At 40.3% G+C, this 20,321-nt stretch overlaps 1 protein-coding gene across 5 annotated transcripts in view; it reads right to left on the reverse strand.

Annotated features, from left to right (window-relative positions):
• Positions 1–20,321, reverse strand: part of SYNE1 (spectrin repeat containing nuclear envelope protein 1) — a 414,665-nt gene that overhangs the window by 48,848 nt on the left and 345,496 nt on the right. For all 5 annotated transcript variants that reach the window (XM_054570132.1, XM_054570129.1, XM_054570128.1 and 2 more), the window contains 3 exons: positions 15,101–15,256; positions 9,288–9,446; positions 6,302–6,468 (listed from right to left, as the gene is read on the reverse strand). In XM_054570132.1, the coding sequence (XP_054426107.1) occupies positions 6,302–6,468; positions 9,288–9,446; positions 15,101–15,256 (482 nt within the window). The remainder of the gene's footprint in view (positions 1–6,301; positions 6,469–9,287; positions 9,447–15,100; positions 15,257–20,321) is intronic.

Here is a 20,321-nt window from a genome sequence, read left to right on the forward strand (position 1 = left end):
GCCGTCTGCGTCATTGCGTTCCCAATCTTGGCCAGACACCTCTGAACTGACCACTGTGAGGTAATAACAGCCACATGTTCCAAGCATGAAGGTTTCTTTTTCCTTTAGTTGGGTGGAACCCCTGTTACACTGAACCCCTTCTCAGACCAGCTGCCACAACTTCCCAGAGCCTTTTCTGCATTACACACACAGTTTACCTACCTCTAAAGTGGAGCATCTAACCTCCCTCTGGGATGAGAGCTGACATTTAGTGAGCATTTCACTGAGCTCAGTGGTTTACAGGTACTGTCTCATTTAATCCTCCTAGTAGCCTTTTACATACGTGGTAACATGGCAGATTAGGTAGAGCAGGAACATGTCACAACCCAGGCAGGAGAAGCCCTAAGCTGAGCTCTGCCTTTTTCTTCCCTGCGTGTATGGTCCTTTTCATCTTATGTCTTACATTGGAGAAACTCAACAAACACTGGCAGTGACCAGTACGTGCAAAGAACGGCCAGATTCTGGGACAACACTGGTGCTCCAGTGAGATGTATTTACATTTTCACAGGGAAAAGAAACATTAATCTTTTAATGGCTGGTCACATGAGGTATTTATTATGGTCAAGGGAAATGCTGTGAGGAAGCACGGAGAGCCGAGTGAGCAGGGAAGAAGAATCTGAGCTAATCTGGAGAAAAGGAAGGACATGAACAGCAAGGAGCTGGCCCAGCCAGGTGGGGCCGGGGGAGTGAGCCATGTCCTAGGAAGAGGAAGGTCTCGAGACGAGGAGTCAGGTGCATTCTTGCTCCCTCACCCTTATTTGCTTAGTGACTATTTTCTTTTTCATTTTATATCTGAGAGCTGGTGTCTGCAAAGTGCGGCTGCCTACCTGTTTTGGTAAATGAAATGCTGTGGGAACCCAGCCACACCTCTCTGTTTCTGTTCTCTCTGTGGCTGCTTTTGCAATACAATGGCAGAGGGGGTTCGGCAGGGACCATTTGGCTCCTAAAGCCTAAAATATTTACTGCCTGGTTCTGTGCAGAACATTTGTCAACCTCTGCCCTGCAATAACATGCACAGTACTTCATACACAGGAGGCATGGGATAGGTTTCTTTTAAAAAAAAATAGTATACTTGCTTTTACTCTATTGCTATACAATGCTTAAGAGAATTATGATAAATACACAAATTAAAAGCAACCAGTCACAGAGGACCACACATATTGCACGATTCCACGTATATGAACCATCCAGGATAAGTAAATTGACAGACAGTGGATTAGTGGTTGCCTAGAGCTGGGGAAAGGAGGGAGGGTGGAAGGAAAAACTGATTGTTAATGGGTAACAGGTTTTTACTTGGGAGTGAAGAAACTATTTCAAAATCAACTGTGGCAATGAATGCACAGCTCTGTAAATAAACTAAAAACCGCTGAATTGCATACTTTCAATAGATGAGTTGGATTGCACATGAATTATATCTCCATAAAGCTGTTATTGGAAAAAAGGAGGCAAATAACTGAAGTGTGCTTTTGCTTTGGTGATGGAGATTTAGGTTTGATAAAGGGTAGAAGAACATACTTTTATTAGAGAATCCAGTTAATTTTTGTAAGCCACTGCAACAGAACCAATAACTTGCATGTGACATTCTTAGATCCTAACATGGCAAATGTTCTATAGTACATTACCTGTTATAAGAAGCACAGAACAACTAATGCCACAAGACAGGCTTCCTGTCAGTTGTGAGCTCTAGAAAAATTACTGTGTGGCTTTTTGTACAGGGTTCACAAACAGAATGAAAGCCAGAATCCTTGAAGACAGTTTTATAGAAATTGAAGTGATGACTGTTTCTCATCTTGACTCCCGATGAAAGCAAGGACTCAGAAACGCTTTCAATTGTCTTAGCCAGTGCTGACGAGTAGGACTTTCTGGGATAATGAAAATATTGCCTATCGGCAGTGTCCAATGACCTAGCCATCATCCTTATGTGGTTACTGCACACTGGAAATGTGGCCAGTACAACGGACTATAATTAAAATTAAACTCCAATTGTATTCCATTTCAGTACATTTCAATCGCCACATGTAGCTCATGACTGCTATACTGGACTGAACATGGAAAGAATACTGGAGCATTTTCCATTGACCCCTGAAAGCAACTGAGTGAATTGGGTTGCCTTAAAATACTGACAATGTTTGGTGGCAATTGAAAAATGCAATGCAAAACACATCTATTTTGTGTATTTATTTAGACTCAGAATGGTCTAAACAAATCTATCGGTGAGAGGAAGCTGACTCTCAACCACGTATTCTATTTGTACGTAGTAGTATGATGAGTATCAGTGATTTTTTTTTCTCGTTTTTGCTCTTTCTCTCTCTCTCTTTTCCATGCTTCTGTTAGCTGGGAAGCTGTTCACCCAAAATTATGATTTTCTTCAAAAATAGCTTTTCCATTCCCACAAGAGCGGTAAAATACATAGAAATATCAAAAGGTAAAACTAGGTTATGTTCTGTTATAATGAATCAGTGTGGAAAAAAGTTGGAAGAGGAAGAGAAGTGAGTGAGACTGAATCATAGAAACTTAATATTTTAGCTGGCAGGACATAGTCAAAGATGGGTGTGGGTAACGGTCATTTAGCATGTGTACCAGTGAAGCTCTGAGCAACAAGGAAATGGGAAACAAATGGGACGGAGGGTCATTTAGGAAAGAAGGGTTTTCAAGAAGACTATGAATACAGTGTGGCATTAAAAACTCCAGGACAAATCAATGGTCAACACATCATCTGGTCTACTTTGGAAGAAGACAGTTAAAAATGGATGACATATATACAAAAGGCCCTGCAGGAATTATATCTGTGTGTGATGAGACTCCACAAAAGTAGAAACATGAGCATCTTAGTGACTATAATGCAAAGTATGTGTAGCCTAGAAATATTTAATTGAGTCAAGCCTACTAATGTGTTTTTTTGGAAAAATAAAATAACATGTAGAAAATTCTCCTGTGAACAACCAGACTTTAAAGTTGTAAATAAACATCAGTTTGAGGAGAAAGCACCTGATGTATTTGATACATTCATTGGCTAATAGCTGGGCATACCCTAAGCTAGCAGCTTACAATTAAATCATCTCAAATTTAAAACATCTGTGACATAGTACATCCCCCTCATTCTACATCATTGAGCCACTAAAAATTTTAAAGAGAATATTAGCTACATTGACTGGGTTACATGGCAATGAAAGTCAACCCATGAGTCATAACATGGACAGGAAGAATCCAGGGACGTCTACCAAGAGGATGGCTTCCCTAAGAAGGGTATTTATAGCATAAGGGATTTCCATTTCTCCTTCTGAAATAAGATTTTGTTATCAATGACTGAGGAGCCCACACTGCTATAGCAATTATAATTGCAATTAACAAAACCTACTTAGGTCTAAAAACTTGAGTAGCTTTAATCGAATCCTATGCTTCCACCTGTTTATAGTTGGAAATACTCATTTCTAGAGCATTTGGCTTGCTGTTCTACTTGATTTCTTTGCCTGTCTGTATTCTCACCATGAACTCCTTAAAGAAAGGGCCTCTCTCTTTGTATCCTCAAAATCTCCCAATCGCTGTTACATTGCTAGTCCTTTACAAACAAAAGATTGGGAGATTAGGTTGCTGAAGTAAATAACAGAACTTACTTCCTTTGACCTGCATGTTCTAGAATGGGGACAAGGAAATCCTAAGTTTGGCCAGAGGACAGCACAGGGCTCCAGAGTATGGGCTGCAGAGTCAGGGAGTACAGGCTCTGCCACTCAGGATGTGAAACGACCACAATAAAACCTGAGCCTCAACCTCTGCATCTGGAAAATGGGTACACTAATGATGCTCACTTCAAAGGGTGCGTGCATAACACACAAACTGAGGATTCAATAGATGTTAGCTGTTACATTACTATTGTTACACAGTTTGAAAATAGATGACCATTTACTCCATTTTTGTTTTATTAAAATAAAATAAACTATAATCACACTTACTGCTTAAATTCAATCCTCTTAGGTAATTCCCTTATAGAAAAAGTACTCTTAACATAGAAACTATATGCCCACATGCAGTTTGTGTGGGCCCACGGTATTCAACAGGCACTATTTCATGTCCATCTTTATGCAGCACGCCTGAGGCAAGGAACCCAGGCAACAAGGGCAAAGGGTTTGAGAAATACAAGTTCGTAGTTACAGAATAGTCACAGGGATGTCAAGTACAACATATAGGGAAAATAGTCAGTACTATTGTAACAACTAAGTATGGTTCCAGGTGGGTATGGAAAATATCAGGGGGATCACTTTGTAAAGTATGTGATTGTCTAACCACTATGCTGTACACCCGAAACTTATACAAAATAATATTGAATGTAAACGTATATATATACTTTAGATAAAAAAATTTTTTTAAAGTATATTGGGGGATTTCAAATTGGCTGTGAATCAGAAGCATTTGTTACATTCCAAGTCTCTTAACTGTCCATTCATTTATTCAAGCATTCATTCATTAATTCATTCAAATATTTTCTGAGCCCATATTATATCCAGGTACTGTTCCTGGTGTTTGTGACGTACAGTGAACAGGATGGCCCAAGATCCCTGCCCTTCATGGAGCCTACATTCTAACATGGAGCAAAGTTCACCTAAAATCAAACATCTACTTAGTCATTTCCTCTTTACATATCAAATAACATAGCACCTCATTCAATCCTATCAGACTTTTATACATTAGTAAAGACCCATATATGTTTTCACTTTTGACTTTTACCCTTTTTACTCACACTGCCCTTCTACAACAGAAAGTAAATGTAATATTCCTTTCAGATATGTAGCACATACTTATACCTATCATTCAAGCTAAGTATGAAATTATTGTACAATAAAGCAGTGGATTATTTTTACAACAAAACAGTGGCAATAATTAGATTTATTCCTTGTTAACCAGAAATATAGTAGGAATGTGATAACTTATTTTTTATTTTTCCTACTACAAACCAGTTTCATTTTCTTCCTCAGAGGTAGCTGAATACCCATGAAGGTCTTAAATATAGAATATTTTTTCCTGGGAATAAATCTTGATTGAATATGACTTTCAGCTAAATGCAAACACCACTAAATTTATAAATAAGGAGAATTTTTAAAGTTAATGAAAATGGGAAAACATATTTGCCAATGATACCTCAGACAAGGGTTTGATCTCCAAACTATATAAAAAACTCATATGACTCAACACCAGGAAGACAAACAATCCAATAAAAAAAATGGGCAAAGGACCTGAATAGACACTTCTTCAAAGAGGACATACAAGGAGGACATACAGAGGGCCCATAGGCATTTGAAAGGATGCTCAACATCACTAGCCATCAGAGAGATGCAAATTAAACTCACAATGAGATACCACCTCATACTAGTGAGAATGGCCATGATTAATAAATCAACAAACAACAAGTGCTGGCAAGGATGCAGAGAAGAGGGAACCCTTGTACACTGTTAGTGGGAATGCAGCCTGGTGCAGTCACTGTGGAAAACAGTGTGGAATTTCCTCAAAAAACTAAAAATGTAATTGCCTTATGACCCAGTGATTCCACCGTTGGGATTATACCCTAAGAATCCTGATTCTTAGGGACCAATTCCAAAGAACCTATGCACCCCAATGTTCATAGCAATGTTATTTACAATAGCCAAGTGCTGGAAACAGCTTAAGTGCCCATCAGAAAATGAGTGGGTCAAAAAACTGTGGTACATTTACATAATGGAATACTACACAGCAGAAAGAAAGTACAAACTCCTACCCTTCACCACAGCATGGATAGAACAGGAGACTATTATACTAAGTGAAATAAGCCAGGCAGTGAAAGACAAATACTGTATGACCTCACCTATAAGTGGAACTTAATCAACAAAACAAACAAGCAAGCAAAATAGAACCAGAGGCATGGAAACAAAGAACAGACTGATGGGGACCAGAGGGATGTGGGGAGGGGGAAAGTAAGGAAAGAAGGGGAAGGGCCTAGTTAAAGAACAAGGATAGATGACCCATGGACATGGGCAACAGGGTGGGGATTGACTGTGGGAGTGGGGGGTGGGCGGGGCGGGGGAGAACAATGAAGGAAAATTGGGACAACTGTAATAGAACAACTAAAAAATTAAATAAATAAATTTCATACAAAAATAAAGTTAATGAAAGTGACTTTAAATGGTGGGATAAAAAATCCAATTTATTGGACTGTCTTTAGCTGAAAGGAAGGCGAACTGAATGCCTCAAAAGCGTGCACACGCATGTCCTGCTGACTGAGGGCTCGTTTTACCTGGCGGCCATGAGATCCAGCAGATGCTGCCACCGGTCATTGACCTTCCCGAGCTTGTATTCAATCTCAGAGGCTTTGCTTTCATGGCTGACTCTAGCAAGTCGCTCTCCCATTTGTTGAAGCTGTATTTTGTTCTCTTGGGCAATAGCAATTTCCTCTTGATAATCCTGCATAATAAATAGCAATCACAGAGGTCAGAAAGCATATTCTTGATACATGCAGCCTGGATCTACTAGAAACAGGGTAATTACAGTTTTCTACTGCTTGGAAATAGTTCGAGCGAGAAGAACACCATGTGAATATCTGTCCGGGTACACAAGACAGAGTGGAACCTATTATTTTCAGTACATATGCAGAATCCAGGTTGAATTTTTATATAGACAAACTTTATTTCATTTACGTAGCTTCTGCACTAGTTCTTCTTAAATATTGTGGATAAGGAGAATAGGCTTCATATGACCTATCTGCAAGAGACGGGCCACGAAATGGTATGATTAAAGTGATGAGGAAAGGTAGCTCCCCCTCCACCTCTACCTGCACTCCCTGAACAATGACCCCATTACTGTCTTGCCATAGTGACACAACCCAATCTTTCAAATCAACTTTTTCATTTTTGACTTAAGCTTCTGTTATGTAGAAAATATACAAAGACAGGTATTAAAGGAGCATTAACATTTTAACCTTCTCTTGCGCTGAAATGAGTGTGGTAATAGGGCTGCCCTCTCAAGTTGGTGACTTAGGCAAAACGTCCCCAAACATGATGGGCACCAGTGAGATTTTAATCTATCTTAATGTTGAGTGCTAACCTCAGGCCGGTACCCACACCTACCCTCCTCTCTATATTACTTCAACACAATGGGATTCAAAGACAAATGCATTGGATGTGCATACTAACAGGTATACTATTTCACCATAAATGAGATAATTTTATTGAGAAATATTTATTTCAAAGGAAGTATTCCAAGCCTAAGATAGTATTTATAGCAAAATAATCCTCTTGGGCTGTCCTTTAGATTAAAATATTTTTAAGTGTTAATGCCAGTAGACATCAATATCTTGGTTACAGTCCATTTATTAATTGATTTTTCTTGTGTTACCAAAATTACCAAGCCTTGGTGTTATTTTCCTTTACAAAAGAAAGAGCACAAGAGGCAAGCTCATTAAGACTTCTTTTTAGATCTCATAACTTATTCTATAAAGAAAATAGTGTAATAAATAATTTAAAGATGATTCCTAACATTGTGCCAAACAGTATACCAAAATTAATGGCAAAAAACTAAAGTTTCTCTAAATTTTAAATTATGGCTGTATTTTGTTCAAGAGCTAGTTTTTTCCTATACCCCCAAAGTATATACATTGAAGTTTCATGAAGACAACTAGTGAGAATATAGATACGCTTAACCAAAATTTATTCTATAGCAAATTTCACTCTAATACCTACAATACGTTAATCATGTCTAGTGGAACATTCTCTGACAATTCAGATGTGGAGCTATTAGTAAATGCTTAAATGAAACCTCTATGATCTAAGCCCACATTTTAAAGAATTACAGTATAAAATATACAAATGCTTATCCTTAGAACTTGCAGTTTTAAGTAAAGTAAAAATATTACACGTTGGCTTTGGAGATTTTATTTTTCTCTGGGTATGTGTGCATGGATAAAGACAATTTTTCCTAATACCCTTTTATGTTTCTTTTCAGAATGAATAGGAGTATAATTCACTTATTCAATAACTTTTGACTGAGTACCTGTAAGAGGTTGGCATTTTTCTGGGTAAAGGAGATGAAGTAACAAACTAACAGGCCAAGTCCCTATTCCAGGGAAGCTACCAGTCCAGTGGGGCTCCCAAACAGACAGTGAACAAGAAAATGGGGAGAGCACTGCATATCAGACGGTGACATGTGCTCACAAGAAATATAAACTGAAATAAAATGATTGTTCAAAACAATGTGGAAATACCACTGAAATTTTCAAAAACATTTTTAAGTGCTAGTAGATTTGATCAGCCCTATATAGGCGTAAAAAAATGTTCTGAATGCATATGAATATAAAAAAATACCTTAATAATCATATATAACTTGAAGATAATATTAAACCAAAATTCTCAGAAAAGTCTTCATTCCTGTGACTATCTATAAATCCTATTTTATGAAGAATGTCTTAGTGGATCCTAAGATATTTTTCTTTTAGTTCTTCTCTTGTGATGGTAACTCCTACACATGAATGATGCTCATTGAAAAGGTAACTAAAATTCTTTAAAGGATTTTAAAATCCTTTCAGATATCTAAAAGGTACCTAAAAAATCCTTTAAAGTAACTAAAAGGTAAAAGATGTTGAATATTATCAGCAAATAGTCTATTTCATAACAAATTGAAGATACTTCCTGTAGAAACACAAATACTGTATGATTTTACTGATACGTGGAATTTAAAGAGCAAAACAAACGAACAAAAAAACCCCAAAACTAGACTCACAGATACAAAGAAGAGACTGGTGGTTTCCAAAAGGGAGGGGGAGGGGGCTGGGTGAAAAAGGCGAAGGGATTGAGAAGTACTCATCGGTAGCTACAAAACCGTCCTGTGGATGTAAGGTGCAGCACAGAGAATACAGTCAATAAAACTGTAATAACTACACACGGTGCCCGGTGGGTACTTGAATAATCGGGGGGAGCACTTTGACACTTTATAATTGTCTAACAACAATGCTCTATATCTGAAACTAATATAAATATTCCATGAAAATGGTAATTGAAAAATAAAAGTTAAAAAAAGACAAAAAAGACAAAATATTTTCTGTATTTTTAAGTTGAAGGATTTAATTTAAAAATTAAATTAAATTGGCCTTTCTGCGCAAGTTTGTTTTATGTTAAAAATAGAAAATGCCTATAGTAGAGTAAGGCTCAGCCAAGCCATCCTTTGTAACTATTAAAAGTACGCCTGAGCAGGAGGAAGGGTAAGAGCATATGCAGCCACGCGCCCCATACCTTCCTGAGCTTCTCTATCATGTCTTCAATGAGGACGTCTCCATTCTGGGAAACTTTGCTTTCCATCTGAGTCAGCCATTCGCAAAGCTCCTTGTTCTTTTCACTGAAGACCGCCCATTCATTCAGTCTCTCGTTGACTTGCTGCCGCCTTAGGGAGAGCTGAACAGTCGCACAAGAGAGAAAATGCAAAAGAATAATCAGAGTGGAACTCTTGCCCTGGGGGAAATAGCCAACAAACTCTGGTGGATGGACTGATAGGAACCACAGGGCATACCCTCAGGGAGAGCTGCCAGTGGCTCAGCCCCAGGGACACTGCTCCCCAGCAAGGTTTCACAACAACGTCTGCTAATAAATTGCAGGGGGGGATGCTGAGCCCTGTACTTTCCTCCTGAGGAGCCACACGCACATTCACTTATTACAGGTGCTGACAACCCAGCTTCACACTACAGCTGGTTCGGGTGGATATCATACAAGATGATTGTACTTTTACTAAACAAGTTGAAGTTTTCTTTGAGGCAGAAAAATACAGAACAGCCAGAGAGCAGTGACTTTACCTGGGGTAGATACTGGTAGGCATGGAAAAGGCTAAGAACACACAGGTTAAAAAGTTTTGGAGACACATTTCACCTCTGTTAAGCTGAGGGTAAGCGTGCACTCCCTCCTTCTGGAACCCCTTTTCGCTAGACCTCTGCCAGTAGGCTGCGCAGCATGCTGGGACCCTACAATTTTGAACTGTCTGGTGGATATGACATTTTCTCTTTCATTCACAGAGCATCAGGTTCCAGAGTGTGGCTGATCATTATTGTTCAAGCTGAAACTATCGAATGATTTCCTAAATGGAACTTCTCAAAACAACTGTTTTCCAAGAAAAGAGTAGAAACTCCTGCCCTTGAGACTTAAGATGAACAGGTCTTGTTACATGTAGCTTCTGCCTTCTTCTTTCCCCCAAATTTTGGTCATGGTTAAGCATGAACTCTAGGGTTCTTCTCAACAACATCTATAGAAAAGATAACCATATGCTGGAAAAATATTATCCATTTATTAAAGAGGTAGGTATTTTTATCTCCACAGAAGAGACAGGGATTTAGAGGGTGAGACACATTTGAGGCATTTGTTTCTAATCAGTATGTGGGAGGACCACCAAAACTTGAGTCTTTGCTACAGGCTATAATATATAAGGCCCAGCAGAAGAAAGGGCTGCTTGAGGTGGTGGGTAGGGTAATAATATGGGTATAATAATTTATACTTTTAATTTGAACATTTCACCTAAAATGTCATATGGTATGCTTGAATGAGATATTGTTATGTTACAGGATTACACGCTTAAGATTTTGTAATAACGATTTTGTAATAAAAACAGGTGTTATTTGTGCCAGACCTTGTATTATGATCAAATATCCAGAGGCAGCTGAGATTCAAAACAGTCTTCATCACTTACTCATAATATGATCAGGGCAAGGTTATTCATCTTCTATAAGCCTTATTGTCTTCATTTGTAAAATAACCTTGCATTCGTTCCGAAATTCATTCCATGAATGCTTATTGTCTATGAGCACCGTGATGGCCAGAGGGCAAGCAGGGTGGGGAGAGGTGGGAGAGGCCATGGCGGAGAGAAACGGTGATGGGAAGAGACTGGACTTCAGGTGGTGAAAACAGAGAGAGATGATGTATTGTAGAATCCTACGCCTGAAACCTATATAATTTTATTAACATATGTCAACCTCGTAAGTCCAATAAAAATGTTTATTGTTTGCAGTAAACAAGTATCTACTATATACCAAGCATTGTCCTATGTACTGGAATACAGCAGGCCCATAAGAGAATACAAACAATAAAATAATTTAAGAAAGTGACCAGTAAATACTGAAGATTTAACAAAAGCTGGCCATTGACACACCACTACCATTGTACGTGACTCCAGGGCCTCATTTGAGTTTTTCATTTTTTTCTCCTTGACAGTCATGCATTCAATATCTCCACTAAGCAGCTTGAATATATATCACTAGTGTTTATCATCACCGGAAGCGTTGCTTCTGTTTGCTGACACAGAGAAAGAGCTGAAAGAGGAACAGGTAGGTTCCAGGCCCTGGTTGCAAGTTGGTGCCAAAAGGTTTTTAAAAGATTTAATTCATAATGGGGACAACATTTTCCTTTTAGTCTGTAAAACTAATATGTAAGCTGCATGATGGGGGATCACTAACATCCCATTCTTTGGGTTCAGAGATCAGCTTAGCACTTAGTTACATTTTCTCAAGGGCATAAACACATTGTATTGCCTACAGCTGACAAGTGCTGACTAAAACCTCCAGAGGTAGGCAGCTGAAGAGGAAATACATCCTTTCCTACTTCAAATATTTTTACCATGACAATTTGAAAAACACCAAGCAATTACAATGATGACATATTTATACCTCAGCTAGAATGACACACAGGTCTGCAAACCAGAACAGGAGTGAAAGCAAATGTGAGCTCTGGTTGCAAACAGGCACAGCCAACCACTTGGGGAGTTTATGTGGAAACAGAACACTTTTACATACTAGCTCTTCTCTGCCACATCTACTTACAGCGCGTGTTCTGCATTCTAGTCCGAGTGCCACTGCTCCTGCCTGCTCATCCACAGCTTCCAGTGGAATACGAACGGGCTACTTGCTCTTTACAGAGCCACAGTGCCATGTTTAACTCATGTTTGTAATTTGGAAAATGAGACAGGCACAGTTCATTTCCTTTGTGGTTTCATACTTGGTAGAATTTCTTCGGAAACACTAAGCCAAGAACTAGTAACTAATCTACATTCCTCCTTACAGTTCTATCCTGGCATCTCTGGTAGGACCCATGGCTAAACTCTGATTTAAATAATTTTTTTTAGATTGAAGCAATGTGAGGTAGTATGCTTTAGCTTCATGCCTTAAGATGCCTGCAAGTTTCTAGAAACATCATATATTCAGCCTGCTTTGTCTTTTTTCCCTTGTCTAGTCCACTCAGAGGTGCAAGGTATTACTCTCTTCACAGGATGTCACATGATCAACAGCAGCTTTCAAAATGTATTTCCAAATAGACTGTTGTCTGTATACAGGGGCGGGGGGCAGAAGTAGGTTTATTAGTGTTCACATGGAAAATAAAACAATCCATCACCTCACATGAATTAGCTTTTCTTTTTTGTGGTGAGAACAGTTAAGATCTATTCTCTGAGCAACTTTCAAGTATATAATACAGTTTTGTGGCTCTATTATATACTGTGTTATAGTCACCACTCTATACTTTAGGTTCTAAGGACTTACTCATTTCATAACTGGAAATATGTACCTTTTATACCTCCTGGCATTTTTACACAGTACCAGTTTTCCTAAAGCAAAAAATGTTGCATAATCATAACTTCCAAAATAATCAGGAACCTTGTCATTATTTTATATTTGGAGGAATACAAGTGTAAAGACATTGAACAGCCCTGGCTGGTGTGGCTCAGTGGACTGACCACCAGCCTGAGAACCAAAGGGTCGCTAGTACAATTCCCAGTCAGGGCACATGCCTGGGTTGCGGGCCAGGTCCCCAGTAGAGGGTGCATGAGAGGCAACCACACACTGATGTTTCTCTCCCTCTCTTTCTCCCTCCCTTCCCCTCTGTCTAAAAAAAAAAAAGACGTGAAACAAATGTCCAAAAGTCTTGTCTAAATTTTAGCATGTGAACATTTAGCTGTTCTATGCACTAGAAATAACAAAGAAATAGGCTTCGTCCCTGAGAACTTCATAGTCTAGAAATTAAGTCATAAACATGAAAAGAAGAACAAGAAAGGAACAATGCACTGACCCATGAGACACAGGCCAAAAAGGGAAGGGGAGTTCAGAGGACTCTCTCTGACGTGTTCTTTTTCTGAAAGCTTCACAGACATCAACTAGCCCGAGAAACGGATCTTGTCCAAATCATGTCACCAAATAAGCTGAAAATTACTGAGACAGCAAGCAGTGCTAGACTTTTCTAAATTTCAAGAAAAACAAACCGGTAAGATTCACAGAAGTAATGAAATATGGCTGTGATCATTTTCCATTATTTTTACCCATCAAATTATCTTTTGTTTATATGACCTGCTGTGATAAACCTTTACATTAAAAAATTATGTTATTTATTGGCTGGGAATGTATCAATTTTGGATTGCAAGATTCAGACAAGAATAGAATATTGTGATTGACATTATCACACTCTGTGTAAGTTTTTCACTGTTTTCACTGAGAATTTGGAGCTCTGTGAAAATTAGCTTATTAATCTTGAATTAAAATATTTAGCTTGTTTATGAAAATCATGTCTTACATTTCTCCTTTTTAAAAGTATAGTATGTAGTCATCGGAAACTTTTCGCACATTTACCAAGTATGTTCCAGAATTTTCCTCTTGCTCATGGTCTGAGAAATATCTATGTTTTAATCTAAACATACAGAGAGAAACTTACCTACCAATACATTTGTTGTGGATGTTAAATGAGACAAGAGGCGATAAGCCTCTTAAACTTTGTGTAATGTTTTCAGAAGTGTGAAGAGAAACATTGCTAAAGTTGGACAGGTGAGAGGAAGGGAAAGAAGAGATCTCTACTGCAGCCTAGTTGGCCTGAAAAGGGAGGCACAAGAGGCTCCTTCTCAAATGTCACTGCCTCATCCTTCCAACACCTGCTTGTCCTCAGAAAGGTCCTCTGCTCCACTCCTGTGCCTTTTCTCAACACATCTGTTTGCACCCTCTACACCAATCTGTTGTTTCTGGTCCCCATCTCAGTTTAAGATTTATCCTCTTCAATAAGCATTTTCTTCATTCTCTGCAATCCAAGATGCCCTTAGTTTGCTTACATTTTTTACACTGTTTTAACTTGCTTATACCCAGTTTTTCTTCCATATAGATTCTTCTGAACTGATTATAGTCTCATTGTAAACTTGATAATAGTGACATTTACTATCGCTTGTGAAATTCACAATAATTGATGTGACTGATTCATTAAACGAATATGCATCACAGCCTATTATGCACCAGGCAAGGCAGCCCGGTACAGGAAGCAACATGACAGCCATGGTGCCCACTTCCCGGAGAGGATGGTCTCAGAGCCCTGGGTCAGGGCCTCTTCTCTGTGGACATTCCTCTTGCCTCACACGTCTTCCCATTACCTTTCCACCAGTCTTTTCCTTTCATTTCCAATTCAGAACCCAATCTGGGATCTCTTTCATAGTACTGCGCACATAGAAGGTACTTATAAATGAAGGAAGTAGGACTATAAATGCTGCAAATCATGAATTATTAAAAACAACCATGGTAAATCCACAGTAGCAATCAACGTGCCATGGACAGAACCAGCTCCACGGGATTACTTAACATTACACACAAAACAATGGGTTTCACATATTCAAAGTCAGAAACAGACCACCAATCTACCTAGCAAAACCACACCAGTGAACCACAAAATTGTGCTTCCTCTTAAAAATATTGTGCCAGCCAGTGAAAGAGAGCAAAATCCAGTTTGAATGCATCTCACATACAATAGTAAGACATAACTGTATTCATCTGAAATTTTTTTTTAATTGAACTTACTGGGATGACATTGCATAATACCACACAGGTTTCAAGTGTACAACTCAACGAACCATCTGCTGCACACTGCATTGTGCACCGATTGCTCAAAGTTTATCTAAAATATTTTGTCATAGCCATAGAGTTCTTCCTTCGCATACGCTATGAGTTACAGGGCGGGTCCAAACATGGGTTGAGCCATGTAACATTCCAAATCCTCACCCAGTTTTCCACCTTTCTGAGCTAATGCTGAGTCCAGAATGCATTAGGTACCTGGTGGCAGAGCTCTTCCCATTGCCTTTGCAGAAGGTCCACACGTTCATTCAGGATGGAGATATCGTCGGCACTGATGTAGGCACATAGGGTGTCCTTCAGTAAGGTCAACTGTGCTAGGTCATCTGTCCAGCTCCCCACTGCATTTTCCAATTCCTAGATTAAAAACAAAAACAAAAACAAAAAACAAGCCAACTTGAATACCCATGGACATCCATCCTCAACAATTTCTGTAGTGTATTTGAAATTCCTCCTTGATACAATTACCTTTCCATTCCATTCTGTTTGAACAGCTAACTTGGTATCTATTTATTTTCTTCCTACAGAACTTGATAATTTGCCAAGTTCTGGTAGAATATGTAGTCACTTACAGAATCTTCCTATCATCTACTTACCATTTCATTGATCTTTTTTGATTGTCTTTTCTAAGTTGAAGTTGTATTACCTCATTGATCTTCTTTATTTTTAAACTGACTTCATAAACTCCTTGCACATCTCTTTTTTTGTTCCAAGTTACTGACCATGTTAATAAGATATTGTTTTAAAAACTCTAATGCCTACATTAAACTTTCATCTTCAAACACTATGAATTGTTATATTCTGTGACACAGGCTTATATGGAATTGTGAAGAAGACCTGCTGCTGTTTTAAAACAGTGGGCTGCATGTATTTTCGACAAGTTTAGAGATTTCTTTAAGTAACGTGTTCAAAAATATGTATTCTGATTTTGGGAGGAATGGTTTAAGAAAAAATTTATAAAACAATAATTGACTAAGTTCACACTAGTTTTTGCAATGTTTGAACAGATTTTGCAATTTGTTTAACTCCTGCTTTTTGCCAGCTCTTGATGATTTTAGATTCCTGCTAATTTAGTATATAAATAGAGCATTTCACATGGCTTTTTCCCTCTCTTTTTGTCTCTTTACACAGCAGACAAGTTCCCAAAGGCAAAGGCAATTAACACCGTCAGAGGCTAACTTCCTAGGCAATTTAGGCAAACGAGGTTTCAGCCTGAATTTCCCAGCTAATTGTTTTGTTTTGCTGCGATGGGTTGTTTGGGGGAAGAGTAGCGAGAACTAGACCAAAACGCATCCTTTTAATCTCCAAACTTAATAGTAGGGCATGTTTGTATGTATCGTGTATTTTGGGAGATGAGGTCCCATGGAAACAGCATTTAGCTGAAAGACCAAACCATCCAGACGTATTAAATATGTAGCATTTCTGTTTATATCCATGGATGCATTCAATTGCCATACCAATGTAAAGGTTTTCCTCTTTTTATAACAGTTTCTAACCTCCAACTCCAACATCAGATTTAGTGTATGGATTAAAAAAGTAACACCACCAACACCGGAAACCAACACTTTCAGACTCACAGACTCCCTTAAATGAGTCTGTGTGGTAAAAATAAAGCTTTTGGATTCAGGCAACCTTGATATTTACTAACTTGGAAAAGTTATTAAACTTCTAGAAGTCTCAGTTTTCATATCTGTAAAAAGGGAATCAAAGGTTGTTCTCATGAGCTTGTGTTCATGCCAGCTGAGGTCACAGGGGTATATATATTCACTGGCAGCGGAGGAGCTAATAAAAGCCCTTTCCTGATTATTGGAGGTTTTCTTTAATTATTTGTCACGAATTTACAATCAGAAGTTTAAAACAAACTCTTTTTAATCTTGGCGTACTTCTGAATTTACGCCTCAAGACAATATTTCACTCACCATCCATGATGTAAAGCATATTACCTTTTTAAATGAATGTATACATTTTATTAGGAGCAAAATATGTATTTCAGCAGCAATGCTAAGCAGACATTTCCAAGTACAATTGGTAGGGAGGACGGGATTCATGCTGAGGACGGGGTTCACACGTGAGCACGGGGTTCACGTGGTAGCAGTGCCAGGTTTCATTTCCTTCACCTGTCGCTTCAGCAGCCGAATCTGATGTAGCGATCCTGGCTGTAGAGGGGGGTGTTTCCTTCCCTCCATTTGGTCAAAAAGCTCACCCTCATCCGATGAATCCTTGTCATGGAGCATCAGCGCCACATGTTCCTCACACATGGAATCAAGAGGTCCCTAGGCATCTCTAAGCCTCTCCAAAGACCTCCCTCCTCTATCTCCTGCTCTGGTGAGCATCTCTCATGCAGGAGAATTGAGAAAAAGCCCGTTGAGCTTCCTTCTTTACCTTCCTTTGAGGCCGTTCTATGACAAAGCGCAGTAAGACAGACAACAGCAATAAAAGTCACTGCTGCCCAATCACAGGTACTGTCACCACAAGTTTGTACTTATACCCACAGGCTGGCATGTCTTTGGTGAGCTCCCGTGACTCCTGCTCTTCCTCTTCACCCTGGGCTTGAGTCCTCTCATTTTTCCATTGATCCATGCCCCACGCCGCCTCAGAAACCTTTCTTCTTGGTGCTCACTGAGGAGCTTCGTCAGGAGGTCACAAGGTGTGTTTGAGAGACACTCAGTGTCACAATGCAGTTGGACCGTCTTGCTGACAGCCTCGATATTATTTTTAAATTGGCAGAGGCAGCGGGCCAAGTGAGTAGGTAGGATCAGTTTTTCCAATTCAAGGGTCATCCTGAGGATGCTCTCAACGGTTGTTAAGTGACACTTGTGTTGTTCCCATGTCTAAATATTTTAATGCTGGCGATTTAAAAAGATATGACTCTCTAACAGTTGCCAGAGGATTACGACTGAGAATTAACTTGTGTAAAAACTGCATTCCATGCCAGACCTGAAACGTTCCAAAGCTGGGTTTTGTGATTAAATTGCTCTGAAGATTTACATATATATGGCAAAAAAAAAAAAAAAAAAAAAAAAAAAAAAGTGGTGATTCAAATGTATTCCTTTCAATAAATTGCATTTTATTACAAGATAAATCTAAATACTGTAGGGATAGCAGGCCTTCAAGTGAATCTTTATGGAATTCTCTCAAATTATTTTCACTGATGATTATTTTCTCAGCCCAACGGTATAACTTTGTGTCTTTATCAATGTAAGAAATAGAGTTTCCTTGGAAATTTAAGAAGGTGAAGGTGCCCTGGTAGGCGTTGGGCTCTGTCACGGGCACTCTGTGGAGTGTCTGCTTCGGGCTGAGACCGATCATGAGTGTCAATACAGAGCTCACATATGTATATTCATGATGGCCTTCTGTTCAGTTGGAGGAGGACCTGTCTCAGAGGACTCTGGTTGCTGAGTTCTGATAACTTCCAGGCCCAGTGACGGAACTGTGACATCAGACAAGGTTGGCTGCTGAGCCTGAACAGGCCCTGGATGGGGAAGGGTCACTCCAGGGTGCTTTGGAGGAGCTGTGGCCCACTGCACGGCTGTAGCATCAGCCTCTGGAGCAGGCTGAGCTGGGATCTCCTGCTAGGATGGAGATGAGTCTATCTTTTCTGAGCTTTTGGAGGGACCTCCTGCTGGGTTGGAGGTTTGACTGCCTCAGTAGATTTTGCAAGATGAATCTAGACCTCCTTCTCAGTTGCAGGTGGAGTAATTTCCTTAGGGGGCTCTGGTGTTGTCAAAACCCCGAGATCCATATTCATATTAGGCAACGCTGGATGCTGAGCTCTACCCCAACCTGGAAGTGAGGCTGTCGCCTCACCTGTGTAGAGGATTTTGGAGGCAGAGCTGGGCCCTTCTGCTGGCCTGGAGAAGGTTCTCCATCAGCAAGCAGCAGCTGCGGCGAGCTCAGCTCCTCTGCTGGACTAAAGAGTCCACATCTTTGGGGAGGGTTGGATGCTGATCTAAACTCTCTGATAAACTAACACAGATTTCTACAGCTCAGGGGACACTGTGACACTGCAGACTGAGCTGAGACCTCCTCCTGGGTTGACGATGGTTCTCCCGCCTCAGGGGCTTCTGGTACATGAGCAGAGGGGTTGGAGAAGCTGCCATTTCCTCAGGGGCCTCTGCAGGCAGAGCTGAGGCTTCCTGGTGAAATGACGAAGGCTCAAAGTCTTCAGAGATCCATGAAGGCTCCAGTGGCGGGGCTTGCTGATCAGCAGGCCAGGGCGTGGTGGGCCGCAGGGGAACGGAGCTCAGCAGGACAGGGCACAGGGCCAGCGCCGGGGGCTGAGTTGCCTGGACCAGCAGCCACAACAGCTGCCATGTGAGAAGGAGCCGTGGGGCCCAGAGGTGCAGCCCAGACCTGCCGGGCCGAGGTCCGAGGCACAGCAAGCGACCCAGGCAGGAGGGGCGCCGGCACCGTCTGTGGAGCAGGAGCCAACAGTTGGCAGCCGGGTCGCAACTGGCAGCTGTGTCAGGCACGCGCTCCTTAGCAACAAAGCACTGCCTTTTATTTTTCCTAAATCTGACTCTTTCAAATTTCAAAGAATAACTGTAAATTTTAATATCAAAGAAAAATTCTTATAGGCACACTTTTTATGACTTCTAGACTTTATTACAATTTTTATTTTTTTCCCTTTACTGAATCTATTGGGGTGATACCAGTTAAAAAAACTCTACAGGTTTCAGGTGCCCAGTCCCACAGCACCAATTCGCGTCTCTCTCCATCGCCGTTCATGCCTGGTGCCCTCCTCCTCCCCCCAGGCCTCCCCCAGCAATCACCACCCACTTGTCTGTGTCCACCAGTAGTTAATCTTCCTTAAATGCTTACCTTAGCCAAAGTGAGGCAGAGAACTGATTAAAATCCAAATTATTTAAATATGTGTAAAGATTTAAACAGAATTACTCTAGTGCAGTAATTTGCACGCGACAGGGAATACAATGACATGTATAATTTGGGGAACAGAACATACTTTAAAGGGAGTTTTGAGTCGACCCGCACATTGTTCAGCAGAGAACTGCTGTTCAGGCACTACCCTTGGCGACACAGGTGGGCCTGGAACAAATCCTGCCGCCACTAAATCACGTTGCTCTCAGTGAGCTCCTGCTGCAGGACGTGCTCGGCATTAGCCACGGACTTGCTTTCAAGGGCGATCTGAGGTGTGAATGATTATTATCTCTAAATAGCTGGAGCCCCCGAGAGACTAAAGTGCTGTGTCTCTGCACAGAAGCCGAGACCAGCGCTCCCTATTTCATGCTTCCTTACGGTGCAGCTGGAGGGCGAAGCGCGCTCCTATAGCGCCACTGTGTGCGGAATTTCCAAGCTGCTCGGCCTCGCTGTGCTTTCTGTAAACTAGACTCCTCTGCTAGAGTGACTCTCCAGTGCGGATACTTTAAAAAGATTGCTGTCGTTGCTATAGATCAGGAACTTC

Source organism: Pteronotus mesoamericanus, unplaced genomic scaffold, assembly GCF_021234165.1.
Source record: "Pteronotus mesoamericanus isolate MK-2021 breed Mesoamerican mustached bat unplaced genomic scaffold, CSHL_Meso_final contig_20, whole genome shotgun sequence".
NCBI classification, from domain to species: Eukaryota; Metazoa; Chordata; class Mammalia; order Chiroptera; family Mormoopidae; genus Pteronotus; species Pteronotus mesoamericanus.